Source organism: Balaenoptera borealis (genome assembly GCF_965194805.1).
Source record: "Balaenoptera borealis genome assembly, chromosome: 10".
Lineage (NCBI taxonomy): Eukaryota > Metazoa > Chordata > Mammalia > Artiodactyla > Balaenopteridae > Balaenoptera > Balaenoptera borealis.
This window is the reverse complement of record NC_138874.1, coordinates 88992390-89012476: the sequence shown is the minus strand read 5'-3', so window position 1 is coordinate 89012476 and position 20087 is coordinate 88992390. Positions and strand designations below refer to the sequence as shown.

Genomic DNA, 20087 nt, shown 5'->3' with positions numbered 1-20087 from the left:
AAAGAAGGGGTCTTTTAAAATAACTCCTGCACTCCAGTCTGTATTGAACACTTGCTACGTGCCAAGCATCTTGCCAGATATTCACATTTGTATTATCGTATTAAATTCCAAAGGTTCTATGGTATCACACGTATAGGCAAGTAGCAACATTAATAATGTAAAGATTTTTACATTTGGAAAGAACCCTTAGAGATCTTTGGCCTGGTGTCCTATATAACACAGAAATGCCCTTTACAATCTCCCTGACAGTCATGAACCTCTACTTGAATATCGCACTCCCTCTCATGGCATCTCTTACACTGTGGGTCATTTCTGACCTAGTAGAGCATTGTCTTTTATGACTGATTTAGGATAAAAGGTAGATACTCATACCAACACTAGCAGGTGCTTTTCTGCTTTCTGTTCTAGAGCCAACAAATTAGGACACTGGCAGCATAGCAGTTCTCACCCTAAGTCTTCTTATTCAGAGAACGAGTAAGTTTTGACTAGGAAACCTTTTTCTAAACCATTCTGCTAACACAATGTATGTTTCTGGGAGGAGCTGAGGTCCTTAGCCAAGTTCAGAACCAACTGGAGCCTGGTGGATACTGAAGCAAAATTGAGCCTTTTGGGGTTCAAGTTCGTTTATTATTGGCAAAGCACAACTTGCTGTTTCTCAGAAGAAGTTTTTTTAAAGACTCATAAAAAGGTTCCTGAGGCTTCTTGGACATCAAATAGCTCTTACAAAACAATATTTTGATGAGTTAAGTGTAAATGAATCAGAAACATGTGGATTAAATTTCCCTTAAAATACACAGGGGCTTTGAAATTAGGGAAAAAGATGTTTGGCAAAACATAGCCTGACTTTTACCGAACCCAAGAACTTTGAATTAGATTTGGAGACAATGGACCAACACAGTTTCCAAACACATAGACTTTCACTGGAAATGGCCACGGATTTCAAAGCATCACCCTCCCTTCCCTTTCCTAGTCTCCCAGCTTCACCAGAGACACTTCTAGAACAGGGAGTGTTTTTCATCTGTAAGTCAAGATGCCCCTCCCCATAGGACACCCTCGCCTCTTCTATCCAAGATACTCCAGTCCCCGTCCCCGCTCCTGACTCACTTCCTCCCCCTCCCACATGGCAACACAGGGATGGCAGGCAGCAAAAGAACAGCAGAAAGATGAACTCCAGATACATGCATTCTCTGCTGGTGACAAAGTCTCACCATGAGGGAGACATGGAACAAGACAGATGTTCTACCAGACAGAAGGGGCATTAACTACGAGAAGCAAAAGCCCCCTGGACTTGATGACATCAGAAGGTCGGCACTTGCCTCCAGTCCACACCTTCAGTAAGACCCCATTTCCTTAGGGAACAGATAGTCCTCCAAGATTATTTTTCTGTCGGCAGAGAATGTACATTCTTCAGGAATCTGGATTCTCAACATAGTACTTTCAGGTTGGTGCTCCATTCCCCAGCCAAGGATGTGTCTTCACAGCCAAAGGCCTCTGCTTAATGTCCTTGCCCATCAGCCAAGCAGGGAAAGGGGTGGCCGAGGGGGTCTTCAATGCCAGTTCCTACCTGAGGAGGCTCCGTGAGCTCTGTGAGAGCCTCTGCAAGTTTGGTGTCTGGGCTGGCTTTCAGTACTGGCTTGTCTCCCCCAGTGGAACTGTGTAAATGGAAATCAGACCACCGCCAAGCAGCTTGAAAAGATAGCTTTCCCTGAATCAATGGTGTGATTTCAGGTCTCCCTCCCACCCACCACTTCCCCACATCCCTCCCTTCTCCTCTGCAATCTCTAAGGGCTCATTCTGCCCCAGCTCTGCAGAGGAGAAACTCCTAAATGCAAACACGCAGCTCTGTCCGCCTCTGCTGCTAGCCTTTGAGAAGGTTGTTTGATGGGAGTTAGCAGAAGGCTTTACCACAGTCTGTGAAAATTGGTACTCACGCATGCCTGCTTTTGCTCACACGCTGAAGCCCGCAGTGCCTGTAGTTAATGATGTCTTCCTCAGTTTTGCACACAGCTAAGCTAAGCTTAAAGCCCACCTATGGAATATAGTTGGTGTTCTTTAATGTTGGTAAATGCTAACATCGGCTAGCAGCATCTTTCTTCAGATCTCTGATGACACAAGTCTGCGCAAATAAATTGGCATTCTCTTCTGACCTAACTCATTGGCTCCAAAAGCTAGTTCACATGCTTCAGGGGATTGAGAAGAAGGACCAGAGGAGGAGGGACCAAATAGAAGAGTCATTTAATAATTTATCAGAATATCAATTCAGGTATCCAAAAAACCTTGAATGCAATAATGTACCCTCCTACAGATGCAAGAAAACTCATTGGACACACAGCCGAAAGGGGATACTCTGGGAATTCTTCTCATAACCTTAATGGATTGCTCCAGGCAAGTGGTTCCCAAACCAAACTCATCTGCCAAATATCCTGGAAAGATTTTTTTTTAATATCGATTCCCAGACCCCAATCACAAATGGATTAAATGAGACCTGGAAACTGTATTCTGTATTTTTTTTTAATCCAAGTGATCACAATGACTGGCCCTTGGTCACTCAACTCTTAATTAGCACATTTAGAGGCATAGATGAGTGACCCAGAGGCTGAGGTGTGCTGTTTCTGCAGAGAATGATATTTTCCTGTGAGCACAGTTGACTTAGAGTTGCTCTGAACTTCTCCTTTGAAAGCAGGATGGGGCCATTTTTTCTGTTTCCTCTCGTTAACCCATCCAGATGGGGCCCTAAGGGACCCCTTAGAAACAAAGTCTTTTTTCCTACAGGAGAGAAGGAAATCATTATAGTCTTGTTGATACATGCTAAAAGGCTCTTGCATGTAGGCATGTACTTCTCTCAGGCTCCTGAACGTCCTGTGCTGGTTTAAAAGGATTCCAAAACAGTGAATAGTTATATAATCATGGGGTAGGTAAAGCAGCAAAAGTAGAAATCAAAAAGGTCAATAAATTTGACTGCCTAGAAGTTTTGAACTTTTATATATCAGAATACAATGCAAACAAACTGAATCAGTCAAAGAAAACTGGGAAAAATTTTGCAGTATACATGCAAACAAAGGATCACTATCTTAAGTAAATAGTTTTTATACATCAACAGAAAAATGGGCAAAGGGCATGAACAGTCAGTTTACAAAAGAAGAAATGAAATGGCAAAGAGGCAAATGAAAAAAAATACTGTGCCTCAGTGTGAATTTTTTAAAAATACAAATTAATACGACATTAAAATCCCATTATCACCTCTCAGGTTGAGAAAGATATTGTAAAAGGTTAATATCCAATGTTCTTAGGGGTATGAGGATATGGGTGCTCTCATACATAGGTGATCAGAGCAAACTGATACAAGCTTTCTAGATAACATCAATATTATCAAAATGTGTATATTAGTCAGGATAGATGAGGTTATGCTCTGATAACGAAGGACCTCCAAATCTCCATGGCTTTCAATAAGAAAATGTATTTCTCTTTCACTACTTGTCTGTCATGGCTCAGCTGTAGCTCTGCTCCACATCGTCCTCATCCCAGGATGCAGATCAATAGAGCAGCCTCTGTCAAGAACATTGTCAGTCTTCTGGCAGAGGGAAAAGAGACATGGCAAAATATGGGCTGCTTACTAAAGCCTCTGCCCCAGAGGTTTTAACACGTCCACCCATCCTGCATTGACCAAAGCCAATCGTGTGATCACTCCAGTGTTCAACAGAGCAGGGACAAAAAAATCTTCCCACAGAGAGCGGCACCAACTGGGTATGAACCAGAAGATCTGGTGAGGAATCATACACTGCATTCCCTTTGACCTAGTGTTTCCAACTTCCAGCACTTTATCCATCAGAAATAATCATGAAGTGCAAAAAGTTTATATAAATGAAGTCCTGCATCACATAATTTATAATGGCAAAAAATTAAAAACAACATAAGTCCCCAAAGGAGGAGCCTAGTTAAATAAATTTCTATGATTGAAGAACTTAATATTCTTTTATAAGTGAAGAATATATAATAACAATAACATGGCAGCAGGTTTAAGATGTTCACAAACTAAAAAAACTGGTGAACAATGTGATCCCAATTATGTAAAAACTGAGAAATATATATGTATGTGTCAAAGAACTCAGTAAATATTTGTTGAATTAATAAACTAAAAAATACTGGAAGGGTGTCTACCAAAATGGTATCATATCTTAAGACACTTGGATTATGGGGGATTTTTCTTTTTCTTCTTTGTGTTTCTCTATATTTTTCCTTTTTTTTTTCCAATCAGCATATTTTACTTCCATATTCAGAAAAAGATATTTTGTTTTCTAAAATTATTGCAATACATTTAAACAAAAACAAAAGGGGTGTGCTGGGAAGTGGGTATCTTCTTTGCAGGACACCACAGTAACAAGGCCTTCCTGTCTTTGAAGGGCTAGGATGGCCAAGAACCATAAAATAAGTGCCCTTTCCTGGGGTAGTCCTATTTCGTGAAGCCTATAAATGATCTAGAAGCATCTAACAGACCACTGTGTTTCCATCTTTCCCTCTCTCTCTCTCTCTCTGGATATCAGCCACAACTATGTTCGAGGGTCCATTACACTTTTTATCATCAACTTGCACCGATCAAGAAAGAAAATTAAGTTGGCTGGGACTCTCAGGGACAAGCTTGTGCACCAGTACCTACTGCAGCCCTATGGACAGGAGGGCCTGAAGTCCAAGTAAGTGCCGAGCCGGAAATAGCTTAGGAGCGAGTGCAGCAGGAGCTGGGTGTGGAGGGAGCTGGAGTGCCGCTTTGCTGAGGGCACCAAGGCTGCTGCTAATTCACTCAGGGACTGCTTACTCCCTTTAGGACCCTGGTCAAGCCCCTCCCTGTCTCTAGGCTTAGAGTCCCCAACCATGAAGTCAAACGATGGACAAAATATATCTCAACAAGGGCACTCTTGGATTCTGGACCACAGGATTCTTCATTATGCAGGATGATCACAGTTTAAGCTATTTAGCATCCTTGGTCCCTACCCATTAAATGCTAATAGCCCCCCAGTCATGTGACAACCAAAAACAGTGGTAGTTAAGAACCACATCCATTCCAGCTGTAACATTCTGTAATGCTGTAACTCCCTGTTTGTCTCCATCTACAAACCTTGTGGGGCTTAAAGGAAGGAGCGCTGGACAAAGGATCAGAAGTTCAGAGATCAGGAGTCAGTTCTAATGAATTAAAAATTTGGATTTAATTAAAATATTTAATTTGGGGTTAATTTGGATTAATTTTTAATTTAATAAAAAATAAATGTAAATAAAACCCTGGAGAAATAAATAAAATAAAATCACTGTAAGAATAAAAAAAGAGTCAGTTCTGCCCCTAACTTTATAGCTTTGGGCACATCACCTCTCTGGAACTCAGTTTCCTTATCTGAATATTAGGAGAGAAATTATATTCTGGGGGCTCTGTAGTCTCTTCAAACTCTGTAAGTGTATGATTCTGTGATACTCTACCTCCCTCAGTCTCTTCTAGAGACTTGGCAACACAGAAAGCAGCTCTCAGCCACCCCATCCTGGAGGAAGACCTCCCAGGAAGGGTATGGGATGCTGTACAAACTGGGAGCGCTCCCATTCCATTTTTAATGTTTACCAAGTTTAACAAAGCTATAAACTTGGAGCAGGTGGCTTGTGTTCCCACAGCTGCCCACAACTATTTGCGCTATAATTGTTTGCTGTTTCACTGCAACCTTGGTGGCTTGCATTTGGTTTCCAACTGTATGCAATGGGAACAAAACACAATCTGGGAAGTCACTTAGCCTCTTTAGCCCACGCTAGATCTGTATTCAGTCTTGTTTCACATACTGGATCTTTTTTCTGGCTATAAGTACATTGCTCCCACTTTTCTTTCCCCTCAATCCTATCTATCCCAGCAGAACTCCCGTGAGCATTTTATCCCCTCTCTCCATTTCCCAGTAGTTCATGACTGGTGTGCTGAGTTCCTGGTCTTCATTCTAGGCAGGAGACTCGGTTCTGGTTCACTAAATAACCTGGGCAAATCCTTTAATCCTAACCCCTAGGCCTCAGTTTCCTCATCTGCAAAATTCAAGAGTTGCTATATATTTGGTAAGGTCCCTTCCGGCTCTAAAATTCTCATCCTGGTCTGATCTTCTGAGGCCCGTATGTTTAAGTCTCCCACTGCCATTCAGTAATGACTCCCAAAGTCATGTCTGGCAAAGGGACTGACTCCTCAGCAGTGACTGTGACAGCTCAGGGTCCTCTAGAGCCCAAGATATTAGGAGCTGAGCCTGCCCAACGTCAGGAAGACCACGTGTGCCACGTGGCAGGAACCGACCAAATGCCTTAGTCTAATAGGCTGAGGTGTCAGTCCCAGCTCTACCACTTGCTGGCTGTGTCCTGAGGCAAGTTACATCATCTCTATGAGCCTCAGTTTCTTCAACTGTAAAACTTCTCCTGTGAAGAGAAGTAAATGAAGTCATCTACGTAAAGTTCCTGACACATAGTAAATGCTCAGTAAATGCCCATTGCCTTCCTTTTCCTCAACTCAGAACTCTAGCTGGTTGGGGATGAAGAGGGGAACAACTGCTCTAAGAATGTTCTTCAAAAGTGGCATCTTCTCAGACTTTTAAGATAATGTGTGGATAAGACATTTGTTAAGATTATGATAAGAAGACATAAGAACTGCATAAATGCAAAACCATGAAATGTGAGGAAATGATGGTCCAGGGTGGCACCATTTTATGAGCTTGTTTCTCCATCAACCAAGGGCACAGGCCTCTAACCCTATTTACCCAACTCTATGTCCCTGCCTCCAGGATCACAGCTCTGATATTTGAACCTGGCCACACCTTGGCCCCTGTCCTGCTTATACGTGTTCTTTAGAGTGACTGAAGTGACTCTCACTGGCTTACCGATATGCTGCATTTCCAATTATGCTCTCATGCATCTAACCTTGTCACCATCTTGGTGAGGAGCTATGTTCTGGCTTTGTTGACAACGTCAGAGAAGGACAGGGAAAAAGAGAATTTCATTCCACAGGGGTCCTGAAGAGGAATTTGGTAACACCCACTGAAATCATATAGCAATGTGATGCAATTAGAAGAGGAGGGAGCTGGAACCCGGAAGCCTGGATATGAATCCAGCTGCTACCATTTACCTGTGTGACCTCAGCTCCCTTACCTGTCAAGTGGGGTTATTGTGAGAATCAAATTAGAGCATATGGGTGAAATGAAGCCTTCTACAAATGAAAATTTCACACATCCATGCATACACATACATATAGAAGTATAAATACAGACACACACATATGATTTTACATATATTGTATTAAAGAGAGTTTTGGATTAGAAGTCAACAGAACTGGATTCCAGCCCTATTCCTGCCAGTACTTCACTGTGGAACTCTGGGCCCTTCACTCACTTCTCCAAGCCTGCTCCTCTTCCTGTGAACTACTGCTGATTCCACACCTCTCTCGTTCTAGAGAGAACGTGCTGAGCCGTCTCTGACCGTAAGCTGCCGCACAGGGGCTGCCGTGCACGTGCTCAGTGGCACATCCCACTCTCCCGCTCAGTAACTGCCAGTAAGAGCAGGAGCCCTCCATGGTTCTGGGATGGGGGTCTCACAGGAAGAGTGTGGTTTTGGTGCAGCAGAATCTGCAGGAAAGGATGAAAGGAAGTGCTAGGAAGTGATTTCAGCCTTTGGTGTCTCCTTCTCTCTTTTATAAACCTCTGGGGCCAGATTCTGTGTTCTGTGCCTGCTAATTCCTTGCTGTAGCCTGAAGCCATGTCAGTTCAGAAGAGGATGGAAAGCTCTGGGAACCTGTAACTGCTTCTGTCTTTAGGAACCAGGAAGAGGCTATAAAGCAGATCAGTGTGCCATTCAAGCCACCAGGTGGGCCTTTTGGCCTGGGGTTTTAAGATTAGGGAGATACCGGCAAAATTTTTGATGGGTAGAGAACATGGGGTAATTCTCTTTCTCTTAGAATTGCCATCAGGGTTGGAAGTAGTTCAGATCTCTGAAAGGGTAGCTGCACGTGAACTTGGGGCTCAGGGATGTTAGGTATTGTACAGGAAGCACCTTTGAGGCCACTCATCAGGCATAGTCCAGACATCCAGGTCCACAGTGAAGGTTCCTGTTTCTGATATCAGTGAGTGAACCAGTCATAAGACCCACCACTCAAGTGTCAACTCTTTATGTAAGAGATAGTTCTCACTCTGGGAACCAGACAGAAGGTGGGTGCCCTATACCCTATGGGACAGAAGAAGGGAAACTTTTAGAAAACTGCAGTGTGTACCAGAGAAGGGTATTCTGTGTCTGGAATATATATTCTTCAAAGATGGCTGAAGAAAATGGGGAGATTTAATTTAGACAAGAAAAATAAGGTAAGTTGTCAGGACTTTCTTCAGATATTCAAAGGGCTGCTAAGTGAAAGAAAACAGATTTGGCCCAGGATCCTCTAAAATGTCAGAAACCGGGACTACAATTTAAAAGAGAAAGATTCCACCACAAAACGAGCTCATTTTCCAAAGGCATGCCTGGCTTAACTGAGGACAGGACAGGCTTTCTCAGGAGGTAGACTATTAATCAAGGAATGAGTGGCCATGGCCACCTCAGAGGTGCTCTAAGATTCCTTACTCAGTGGGAGGTTGAGGTGAAAGATTACTGCTTCCCATCAAACTCTGAAATTCTATTATTCTCTTCCATTTCCCTCCCCCCACACCCACTTCACTTTTGGAGCCTATTGTCTCTATGGTCACCAGAAAAGTAGCTTCTTCAAGCCACCAAAAAGCCACACAAAGAAACTGGTGCTACAAGAGAAAGTGGTAGTTATACCAGGCTAGTTCTCTTCCAAAAAATCTCCAGCTGTAGGTCCCTCCCCTGTCATTTTCACTGCTTTCTCACCTTTCTGGGGGAAACACTAACCATTCACACCTAAGACAGTAATATTTCCCCTTCTAGGTAAGTCTAAGAGCACCTTTGGGGCAGCTCTACCGTCTACGAGAGAATCTGCCCAATGCCTCACGTGATCACAAATCAATGAACATTGTCCTTTAGGGAATCATCTCTACCCAAGACATAAATATCTCCAATGTCTTTCAGCAAACAGAGAAGCAACATAAAGTTGGGTCAAACAAGGCAATTTACATCAAAAAACAGGAAGACTCACTTTGTAGGGGAAAGTCAAACCAGAAGCAGGTGTCTCATCAGATCCCAGCATTCTTCCCTATGTGTCATATTCAATTCCATTTGGAGGGGAAACGATCCAAAAATTGGAAAAGAAGGAAACAACTTTCATCACACTGGCTCTTCTATTCTGATGCACTGATGCATCCTGGGGTGGAATAATGCTTGGAGGAGGTCTGGTTCACTCCCCTGCCCTCAGACAGTCTGTGGCTAGGACATCTGGACCAGAAGATGCTCTATATCTAAAGACCTCTAGGGAAGGAGTGCCCACAGTTTCAATCCTGTCTGAACATTTAATTTTATAGGAACGCTGGGGCCGACCGTGCCTGTGGCTGGGACTTTATATATAATAAACAGCACCATGAAGCATTTTAGAGTTGAAGAAACTGAATTTTAAGGCACTAAGTGACTCATTCAAGAGTCACACAACTATTAAGTGACAGAGCTAGAAAGTACCTAGCATCCAGTTCTCCTGACCCCGAGTCCACTGCACTTTCTTCAACACTGTGCTACCCTAAGAGTCCAGTAATGTAAAATTATAATGATATTGAAAAATATACATTATGTATAGCCGAGCTCTGTCATGATACTGTCTGAGTTCATTTCATCTTAGGCTTAAGAATACAATGTATTATGTATTCATGATACATTATGAATATATTTGAAAAGTATTAGGTGACCCACCAGTTTTCTCTCCTTTAGGCTAACTCATCCCTTTTCCATTAACTTTTCTTCACAAGTCCTAATTTCAGATCCTCTGTAAAAGTTCTTCTTTGAGCTGCTTCTAAGATTCCATTTCCCAATCACAGAATTTTAGGGAAAACCATTTTTTTTCTCAGCAAAATCAGGGAATTCCCTTCTGTTTCTTCTATGCTCTTCTCAAACAAAAGGATTATTAAATACCAGGAGTGCCTGTAAGTTGGTTTAACTTGAGGTCTCTAAAAATCAATCTCAGCATTTTGTATTCTGACACCATGCACACAGACACTGCCAGATCCCCTAAACCTAATGGAGCCCACCCTCAGAGGGAAAGATGCTGTCATGGGAGGATTCCCAGGGAAACTGGAGAGTATGTATCTTCATCCATTCATCAACTTGATTGAGATCCTACTTTGTGCCAGACATAACTCTTCCTCTTCAGTACTCTAACTTTCAGTGGCAATTAATCTGGCTAAATTCTTAATGAATCGTGGTCCCATAATTAATAAGAACTCGGGAAACCCAAGTAGACAAATTAGGAAAAAAGTCTGAACATAAAGTTTAATGTGATGTTTCAGATCAGAATGTCTCTTGATTGTCCTAATGCCAGGCCACGTCATCACCTGACCTTCAAGAGCTATTTAATAGGCATGTTTGGAGGGGAAAGGGATTCTGAGTTCTCTGCCCTCAAAAAGTTCATCTCTATTATTAGAAGCAAAAAAACAAACAGGAAGCAGACTGTGGGTGGTGCCATGAGAGAGGTGCAGAATATTTCTGCTTTGGGGCTAATAGGTTTCATATTAAATGTTTAAATTTCATATCTGCATGAGCCTCTCCTTCAGCTGCCATGATTTTAGCTGAAAGAACTTCAAGCCTCCTATAAACCAAGAATCTTATTGCCTGTTCTGTGAAGAAATGAACATCTTTTTCTTCTTTCTCTGTGTACTGCTTGTTTTTTCCATCTCTCTGGGATATAACTTTTGCTTTGATTTCAGCCTCATTAAATCCTATATCAAAGGAAAACATTGGCATCTAACTGCATGCCTTTAGAGAGGTGTCATTTGATGTTAGCCAAACAGATAGGTTCTGAAAATACTGAAGTAACTCCCAGGTGCTAAGACTTTAAAAATATCTTCATGTCCCTGTTGGAACAGACCACATTATGATACTTCATCTCCAGATTCAGAGCTTGGCTAGTATGAAAAGTCCTGAGGGCTGAACTGGCTACCACCTGACCCACCACAGATATTGGGAAGCATCACATTTATTTTGGGACATGGACAGATCTGGTAAAAGGAGCTTTAGGAAAAGCCTTAACCTTAAGAATTCTATACCAAGAATTCTCACTCAGAAACAAAACCTGAAGACCTGTCTTCTGGGACTGAAGGGGCCATTACTCCATATATCTCAGCAGATTCAAGACATCTAAGTGTTCAAGTTCTATACTGCTGATATTAGTTGGTACTTGGAGTTTTTGAACTCTGGTCGATCAGATGTACTCCCTGCAGGTTTCCATTATCCTCACTTGTCTGGGATCATTTAAATTAGTTTCTTCTTAAAATAAACCACTCTATAAAAGTTCTAAAGTTATTAAAAGATGACTTTATAGAGGAAAATTTTGGAAGTACTCTTAGAGATCAAGAAGTTTCTTCTATAACATCCCTGACAAAAAGCCCGTCAGCTTCTGTTTGATAAGACTCTTCATCTCATGAGTTGGCCCACTTTAGGACTAGACAGGTCTTATTGTAGGAAAGATCCTCCTTACTTGTGGCCAAAGGGTGTTTTCTTCCCATTTCTATCCTTGCTTTAGAAAAATTAAGCAGAGTAAATCTATACCGTCCTTGTAACAATTTTCCAATATGTGTTCCCTTAGAGTTCTAGTCTCCAAGCTAAACACTCTCACCTTCTTCAGCCATTCCTCAAATAGCAGGTTCCCTGATCACTCACTGTTCACCTTGGAATCCATTGAGTTATATAAACTTATCTCACATGATTAACTGTTCAATTTTCTTACCTCAGACAAGCTTAGCTGTGGAGGTCTGAGAAGGACTAGGAAATGTGAACATTTTGTTCTTACAATTTACCTCAGCAACACAACAGTAATATTTTAAAATCTTTTCCAACCTCATAATGAATAACAGTATTATTATGTTAAGTTGTATTCTTTAAGGATTAGTGAGGTTGAAATTTTTGCATCTATTAGCATTTTATTGCTTTTGTGAGTTTTCTACATCCCCTTTGTTTATTTTTCTATTGGGCTGTTATCCACTTTATTAATGATTTGTAAGCTTTTTCTAATATAAGGCAATTTCCCCTTTGCTACCTATCACATGTGTTGAAATATTTTCCTCAGCATTTTATTTGCTATTTTTCCAACTATTTCATTTTTAGGGTATTATCTTGACATACAGAAGTGTTCCCTTTTTATACAGTTAAATCTATCTTTTGCTTTGTGGTTCCTTCTTTCCATTTATATGGTTGTCTACTTATATTCCTGAAATCAGATAAATACATATCTTTATTTTCTCCTAGTTTCTTTTTTGTTTCATTTGTTATATTCATTTCTTTAATGCGTTTGGAATTTGCTTTGATGTTCTGTAAGAGGTAGGGAACATCAATAGTGCTTTTTAAGCTGAGAGTGTGTGAGGAAACCTGTTAACCTCTGCAGGGCTTCAGATGCCATTTTTAAAATGTCAGAAAAAAAGATGATGGAGACCTCTTTTTCCTGGAGGAAAAGGCCCTGCTGTTGCACATGTAACCACATCACCTGCAGGCCTTTTGAAAGGCCACTCAGAGCCCCTCAGAGGAACAGAGGAGCCGCAGAGGCTGGGAGCAAGGAGAGGCAAGAGAGATGCCTGGGATTGGGGAGATTTACGAAATGGTCGAAGGCGAACAGGAAGGTGGTACTTCTAACCAGCAAAGTTCAAGTTAGTGTTCCAGTTCAGAAAGTCTGAAATAGATGCTGTGAAAGTATAAATATAAATATATATGACTATATGTATTATAAGAATTCTTATACTTAAGGCTCAGAGTCAGTCTGTAGAAAAAATAAGGAGAAGTAAAAGTGTAGAGAAATAAGCCTTCCAATTTTTACTCATTGTACGCTTACTCAACAAGACTTAGAGGAGTTTGGATTCTTTTCACTCTTGTGCTCATTTGAGGGTTTTGGGTGGCTCCTAAAGAGATAGTAGCTATAAGCAATGCATACAGCATTATCTAAGTAATTAATTATATACATACCTGGAAAATATAGTGAGGATACTGAATGATATATTTAACCCCCTTAGTGCCTTCTGCCTGAAGAGAGCTTGAACTGCTCTTTGTCTGTGTCTGTGACACAGCCCAAGACTTGAGAGGAATCTAAATGACTTTAGCGACCTTGCCTTTCAAGAAATGCACACTTTTTCTTCTCAGTGCTAAAGAAATACAGAGTTTTTTATCTGTGCAAATGCTCCATTGGATTTGGTTCTGAATTCCTGCTGTAAAGTGCCACACACACACTTCCCTGGTACATATTGAGGAGCTCATCCAACTCACCAGAGTACTCACTACAGGGAAAACATTAAATGCAGCAGTTCTGCAGAAATAGCAGAAGTGCTCACTCTACACTATTCAACAGAAAATTTGCCTTTGAAAAGCTCACATCTTTTTTTTAGTTTAAAAAACGTGGCCTCTTACATGGTACTCCAAAAGAGTAAGGAAAGACCTGTTTATTCAAAATAAATTCAGAACGTAATGGTTAGAAAGCTATTTGGTTCCCCCCACCCCCGCCCCACCTACCACATATTCCCACTCTTCCGTCATCAGCTCCTGGTGATCAACCATGGCTGCACTTTGAATTACCTGGGGATCTTTAAAAACCCCAGTGCCCAAGCCGCACCCCAGACCAATTACATCAAAGTCTCTGGGCTGGGACCCAGACACCAGTATTTTTTAAAGCTCCCCAGGTGATTCAAATATGTGGCCAAAGTTGAGAACTATTGTCCCTCTAGAAAATGCTGGAACAAGATTCCAGCTGATTTGCATCTTTGATTTCACCCAGATTCTATTCTTCATTCAGGCACTAAGCCATTTTGCCAAAGGTGAGAACATGCCAGGAGCCCCTGGGAGTTCTCTATGACTAAGTGGAAAGATGTGTACGGTTCCCAAAGGTTTTACTGTTTGTTTTGTTTTAACTCCATTAGTAATGTACAGATCTCTGTGCAGATTAGAGGACTATAAAATGCTTTTATATTTTACAGTGACCTGACATCTTAAACCAAGATGTTTAGGAATCCAGCATTCTCACTGTTATTTTCTGAGAGATTTCATTTGCTCTCAGAATACATTTTCTTCCAGATCACTCCCAGCAGCTGGAATCTCTCTGCATAGCTGTCCATCAATACTGTGGTGTCTCCACCCCAGCTCCACTCACTTGGGGACCCTCGTTGCAAGCAGAGATTTCCATTCTGTTCCAGATGACCCAGATGAAATCCTGGTAAATGAGCACTTTAGAGTAAAGCTAACACGTTTCTGGGCAGTTGATTCTAAACTGAGGGGCAGGGAAGCAGAATACATAGGCAGTTCTGGTGGGCAGAGAAGAAATGGTCCTTGTCTTCTCCTTTCTCCACATCCTCCAGAGGCTGTGGTTTAGGTGATGGACAAACATAAGCCTCAGGGAACTGAAAAGTCCTAATCCACCTCATCCCTATAGCAGGGCCAGGGCCTTGAATCAGTATTTCTTTGGCTGCCAAGCATCGGGAACCCACAACAGGATGTGGTTCATTCAGACAAGGGGTTGGAGCACCAAACTGTGGACCAGCTGCCAAACACCAGCAATCACTTGACAGCCTATCCTCCTCCCCACTCACCTTCTCTAGAACAACTCAGAGTCACCACACTCTTTGTACTCTGACATCTGTGGACCCTGGAGCAGAACCTGTGCCACCGGGACATCTTATTTTTCCCTTTTGAGGGTACACCAGTGCACCTGATGTTATAGGGAACACTGTCAAAATCTGATCAAACTGAGCTATTTATCCCTTTGGTTTAACATATTTGAATAGGTTGCCAGGAAGCCGTGAACTTACAGTAATGGAACTCATTTTGGACATGACTAATGGACTCTATTTCATACCCTCACATATGGAAAACCTGTCTGTACACACACACGCCTGCCCTTTTACCTGACTCTCTTGATCTCACCTGTAGACTGCCTGTAATAAAGAGAATGCCTCTGATCCTCTACTGCCCCTTCCAGCTCCACACAATTAGGACTGGGGAACCTGGTCCCTCCCCACACAGGATACTTTAAGACAAGACCGACCACAGAGGGTAAATGTAGGAGAATGCATGTGTAAGGAAGGGAGAGATGAATTCTAACCTGGGAATCTGGGAAATCCTCAGGGCTGAGGACCATTGAGCAGGAGCTGTAAGGCTGAGCCATACATCTAGGAAATGCTGGAGGGAAGGCGATTCCAGGCAATGGAATGAGCTTACTAAAGGTTTAGAAGTACAAAAGTTCAAGGGCCATTTTGTTTGGGGCCATAGCATATCGTCTCATGTGACTGGAATAGAGGATGCTTTATGAGGTGAGGGGAGAGGCCATAAAAATACATTCGTGCCAGAATGCAGAAGGCCTTGAAATCCAGGCCATGAAGTTTGATTTTCTTTCTCTCTCTCCCCTTGTGTAATGTGTTAATTATAGTGCCTCTGACCACACATTTGCATATTTCTGTGTTTTCTGTCATAGTGGGTAAGGACTACATCTGTTATAATTGAATTTGTACAACACAAAGAACAGTAGGACTGTGAATAATGCCCCTTTCATACCATTTGTGGATGTCGGTGATCATGGCACCAAGTCTTTACAATGGGAGGGAACAGAGTTAACCACATGGTAAAGTCTCCATGATTTTAATAGCTGGTTCCTATTGTGGTTTGAGTGTGATATGCCTATGACATGGAGCTTTGAGATGGTCACAGAATCAAACTGTCTTCCCAAAGTGCCCCCAGATGACTGCCTCATCTGTTGGAAGTTAACAATATCAGTGTAAATGCAGGTTCCTTAGCTGGGCTCTCACCTTGTTTGCCAAGTGTGCTGTTATTTTAAACCACTAGAAGCAGATGGTAGGATCCCATGATGGCATAAGCCATTATTACACAGACTTGGATAGAACACAGATCAAATCATGACCCCCAAGCCTAACTGCAAACAGGAAAAGCTTACATCCCTAACAACTTGCCTAAAACTCCCCAGCTCTGCTTGCATAAAGGAGTCCTAGTTCAGTGATACAGAAGCTAGATTGAAACTCCTCATTATTTCAATATGCTCTCAAAGAACAGGACATAGGGCAAATGATCTTATCAGCCTCAAATTGTCTAAGTGGCCAGGAACTTCATATAAAATGCGGGCTTTTCAAGGGGTAAGGGGAAAAGGAAGCATTCACCTCCATTTTTCACTTCGTCTCCTCTCTTTAACAACAGCAGAGTAAGGGATTGGAGTGTCCAACCAACCACATGAGAACCCCTGGAGAGGTTGACTGAGTGGAACCCGACAAGCATTAATTTGAACTATTATCATGCGCAAGAAGGCACTAAACCACGTGCCACTGAAAATTTAGAAATGAGAACAATTAGCCTAGCAGGAGAACAATCCCCTAACACATAGGAGAAAGCTTCAGGACACACTTGGGAGGAAGTAGTCCTCCCAATGACCCCTCAGGAGTAGGAGCTCCCCTGAGAGGGTCATGAGCATCCTACAGCTTTTGCTTCAGCTGGGCAAGTGGGGACGAGCCAGCTGCGGCCACCTCTGAGCAGCCCTCCTCAGCGGCTAGCATCACTCACGGCCATTTCAAAGGAACCTCCTCTCTCCAGATGCACAGCCTCTCCCGGAGCAGGGAAATGGAGCAAGGCCCCTCCGTCCTCAAACCCGGCCGGGCTCCCTCCCGGCTCTAACCTGCCCCTGAGCTGGAGAAGGGCAGGGCAGCTGCACACACCAGCTTCCTAACTCAGCGAGGGGGCCTCCAGGGGCAGCTGGGCCTCGGGGGCCTGTAAAGCGCACACAGGTGCGGCTGGCGGGAGGGCGGGGCACCGGGACCCACCAGGCAGGAGAGCCAGGCGCCGAGTCGCGCGGCGGCCCCCGCCCCCTGCACGCCAGCCGGGAAGCCGCACCCCCGGCAGGAATGGCAGCCCGGCCTCGCATGGTTCCTTAATATTAGCCACATTGCGGGGGCGCGGGGGTGCCGAGTGCACCGCAACGAAGTTTCTGTCGGGACTGGAGTGATCCTGCGGTTTGTTGCTCCAGGAGGCCAAGGGCCGCGCACGTCTCCGGGCCTCGCCGGGACCGGAGAGCAGGCTGGAGGGGCAGAGGCAGGAGCTCCGCTTCTGGGGAACCGGCGCGCGCGCTCTCAGCACCGTTGTGAAGAGCAAGGGGGCCCTCTAGTGGCGCGCGGGGAAGCACGCTGGCACCGGAGTCGAAGCCAGGAGGTGGTGCGGGTTACTGAGCAGCAAAGGGAGCTGATACTCTCCCCGCCCCACACTACTCAGATTATTATACCTTCTCCCTTCTCTCCTCCTTCCTCCCTCTCTTCTGTTCCCACTCCTGCTTTCCCTCCCTCCCTCCCTCCCTCTCTCGCATTTAACAATCCAGAAACCCAGACCAGAGCCAACTGTGACATGTCTAGGCCTGCACACGTCATGCTCAGATGTGGGCTCTAACTCAAGTCTGTCCTCCTACCACGGTGTCTTTTCCTTCCAGATTGTAGTTCGTCTGCCCATGTATTTATATCCCATCCTTCTTTTACTGAGCACCTGCTCTATATGGGTTAGTGGACAGGAGAGCGCAAGATGAGCAGGGCGGACACATGGTGCTCCTGACCAGGGGAGGGGCTGGCAAGCAGTCAGCGATCCCAATGCTGTGACGAGTGCAGAGACAGGAGAAGTACTGGGTGACAGGGAGTGCTTTGCGGGCACCTGACCTGAAGGACAGGTAGGAGTTAGCAGGGCAAAGGAGGCTGGAAGCAGGGATGGAGTACGGAGAAGGTTCCAAGAAGAGTGACAACATGTACAAAAACAGAGAGGTTGTGACTGGAGAAAGCGCAACACAGAACGCAAGGAGGTGGGAGGTGGTGGGGAGCTGCAATGGGCAGCAGCTACAGGGGCCTCTACGGGCTGCAGATGGAGGTAAATGGCCTCGCTCACGGGGTCCTGTAAGGACTTTGGAGAATGTTCTAAGATCAGCAGGAAGCTACTGAGCATTTAGACAGGTGAATGTCATGATCAGATTTCTATCTGCACAGGATCACTCTGAATTTGGCATTAAACTCTGCTTCAGGCTAGCTATTAGGTTGTGGGCAGCCAACCTGAAAAATGTAGGAGCCAGAAAGAATCTTAGGGTTCATCTAGTCTGTCATACAGATGGGGAAACCCAAGCTCACAGAAGGCAAATCACTTTCTCAAAATGGCTGAGGTAGAACTAGTTATCTCTAAGTCCCATTCAAGGCCCTAAATATGCCAGCAGAAACCAGATACTAGCTCCCCAGGCTGTTCCTGATAATACGCGGGCTTCCCTTGCCTCTGCTCCCACAAAAGTCCAGCCAGGGCCGGGCCAGAGACCAGCAAAGCATCTTCAAGACTGGCAAAGAGCATGCTCACTAGACTTGCTTCCCTGAGACCTCAGAACAGCTGAAAGCTTGCTTCAGTATCCATGGCTAGCAAGAACCATAATAAGCCATGAAGACCAGAGATTGTAGACGGGTGGTGGGGGAAGGAGGGTGACCCAGCCAAGGGGATCCCACAGAGACCTGGGAAGCAGAGGGCTTGACTCCAAATTGAGACGCTGAATCCCATTTCAAATAGCATGCAAAGAAAACAAGTTTAGGAACAAAGCAATTCAGACCTTGAAAAAACAGATGGTGATAAAAACTCAGTTGTCCTAATATTTGGATAATTTAAAAGCCCTCAGCAGCTAGGGAATTAAGAGAAATAGCTCAACATAGACTGGATCATTTAGCATTTGGTTTGTAAAGTCACAGGCCAGGAAGGAGGTCCCAGAATGTGATGAAAATATGATAAGAAAGGTTTTCAAAGAAAGAAACATGATCCTAGTGAGTGCCATCTGGAATTGGGGAACAACATGAAATAGTAGAAACAGGTATCAGGAGGCCTGAATCCAAGACAGAGCTTAGCCACCTATTAGGTATGTGACCTTGCCCAGGCCACCTAACCTCTCTGACCTCATCTCAATAGTGAAGTTACAAAAATAATAATAATAATACTTGCCTATGTACCTCACAGGGCTCTTTTAGCAGTCACAAGGGAGGCCAAATAGGACTATGGTGAGGGGCTGCAGGGCAAATCTCAGCTCTACCACTTACCAGCTATGTGACTTAGGTGACTCTTAGACCCCTCTAAACTTTGATGTCTTCATCTGTAGGGATGCTAACACCTGCCTCAGCTGGTAGTTGTGAGGACTAAATGTGATAGAATAAATCACAGCATCCTGCCTTTTGCCTAGACAGTGCTCAGTAATCAGTGATTTTTATCATTAACATACTATGTTTGCAAACTTACAAGTTGTTCAATGCATAGGAGTGGAAGATAATTGTAATATTTAGTGTGATATGACTTAACTGGGTAATAGGATAAATATTAAAATTAAAATGTAAGCAGGAAAAATAGAATGGAGGTGGTAAAGCACACTGTCCATCGTTACAGTGACGGAACTTTGTAGATAAGGATGTATGAGGACTTAAGTTCTCACAAAATTAACTCATGTTGGCTTAGCTAAGAGGTGGTCATATAGACCTTTTTTAAGGATGAAAAAACGCTATCAATGATCAATGGCCACGTGTCCAGTTGGGATAAGGTATCTAGTGAGTGACTGTGAAAATCAGCGATAATTCAGGTCTTATCTAACATCTCCAGGGCCACTGAGAGCAAGAGTAATTGGTACATTAATGAAATCTGTAAAGACACTCAGCAAACCTCCAGGGAGCCTCTTTAGAGCTGGAGAAACTCAGTCCAGGAATACCAGAAATAATGTGAAAGCGCCTCAAAAGTCCATTCACTTGTTCAGAAAATATTCCATCCCAATTCTGTGGCACTCGGTTAGGCACTGAGTATTTAGGGATGAAAGGCACTATACCTTTCCTCACCAAGCTCACAGCCCAGTGAGAGGCAGAGTGGGTAAGTCCCTACAATTCAGTGAGGTGGTTATATGTAAGCTTTGGGTACAAGAGAGTCCAGAGTTGGGGCTC

At 43.6% G+C, this 20087-nt stretch overlaps 1 protein-coding gene and 1 long non-coding RNA gene across 8 annotated transcripts in view; one reads left to right on the top strand and one right to left on the bottom strand.

The window, feature by feature from the left end:
- The window catches only part of HPSE2 (heparanase 2 (inactive)), a gene marked incomplete at its 5' end in the record, with an annotated part of 614795 nt that overhangs the window by 589591 nt on the left and 5117 nt on the right, over positions 1-20087 (top strand). For 4 of the 7 annotated variants that reach the window (XM_082408107.1, XM_082408111.1, XM_082408113.1 and 1 more), the window contains one exon: positions 4542-4688. The exons of 1 other annotated variant lie outside the window; for it this stretch is intronic. In XM_082408107.1, the coding sequence (XP_082264233.1) occupies positions 4542-4688 (147 nt within the window). Of the gene's footprint in view, positions 1-4541; positions 4689-4819; positions 6270-17134; positions 17262-20087 lie in introns of those variants that run through there. 2 more of the 7 variants (XM_082408109.1, XM_082408108.1) reach the window with 2 other exon arrangements.
- LOC309636102 overlaps positions 2494-20087 on the bottom strand; it is a 35250-nt gene continuing 17656 nt past the window's right edge. Inside the window, exon 3 of the long non-coding RNA XR_014249230.1 lies at positions 2494-2766. This is a non-coding gene — a long non-coding RNA (uncharacterized lncRNA). The remainder of the gene's footprint in view (positions 2767-20087) is intronic.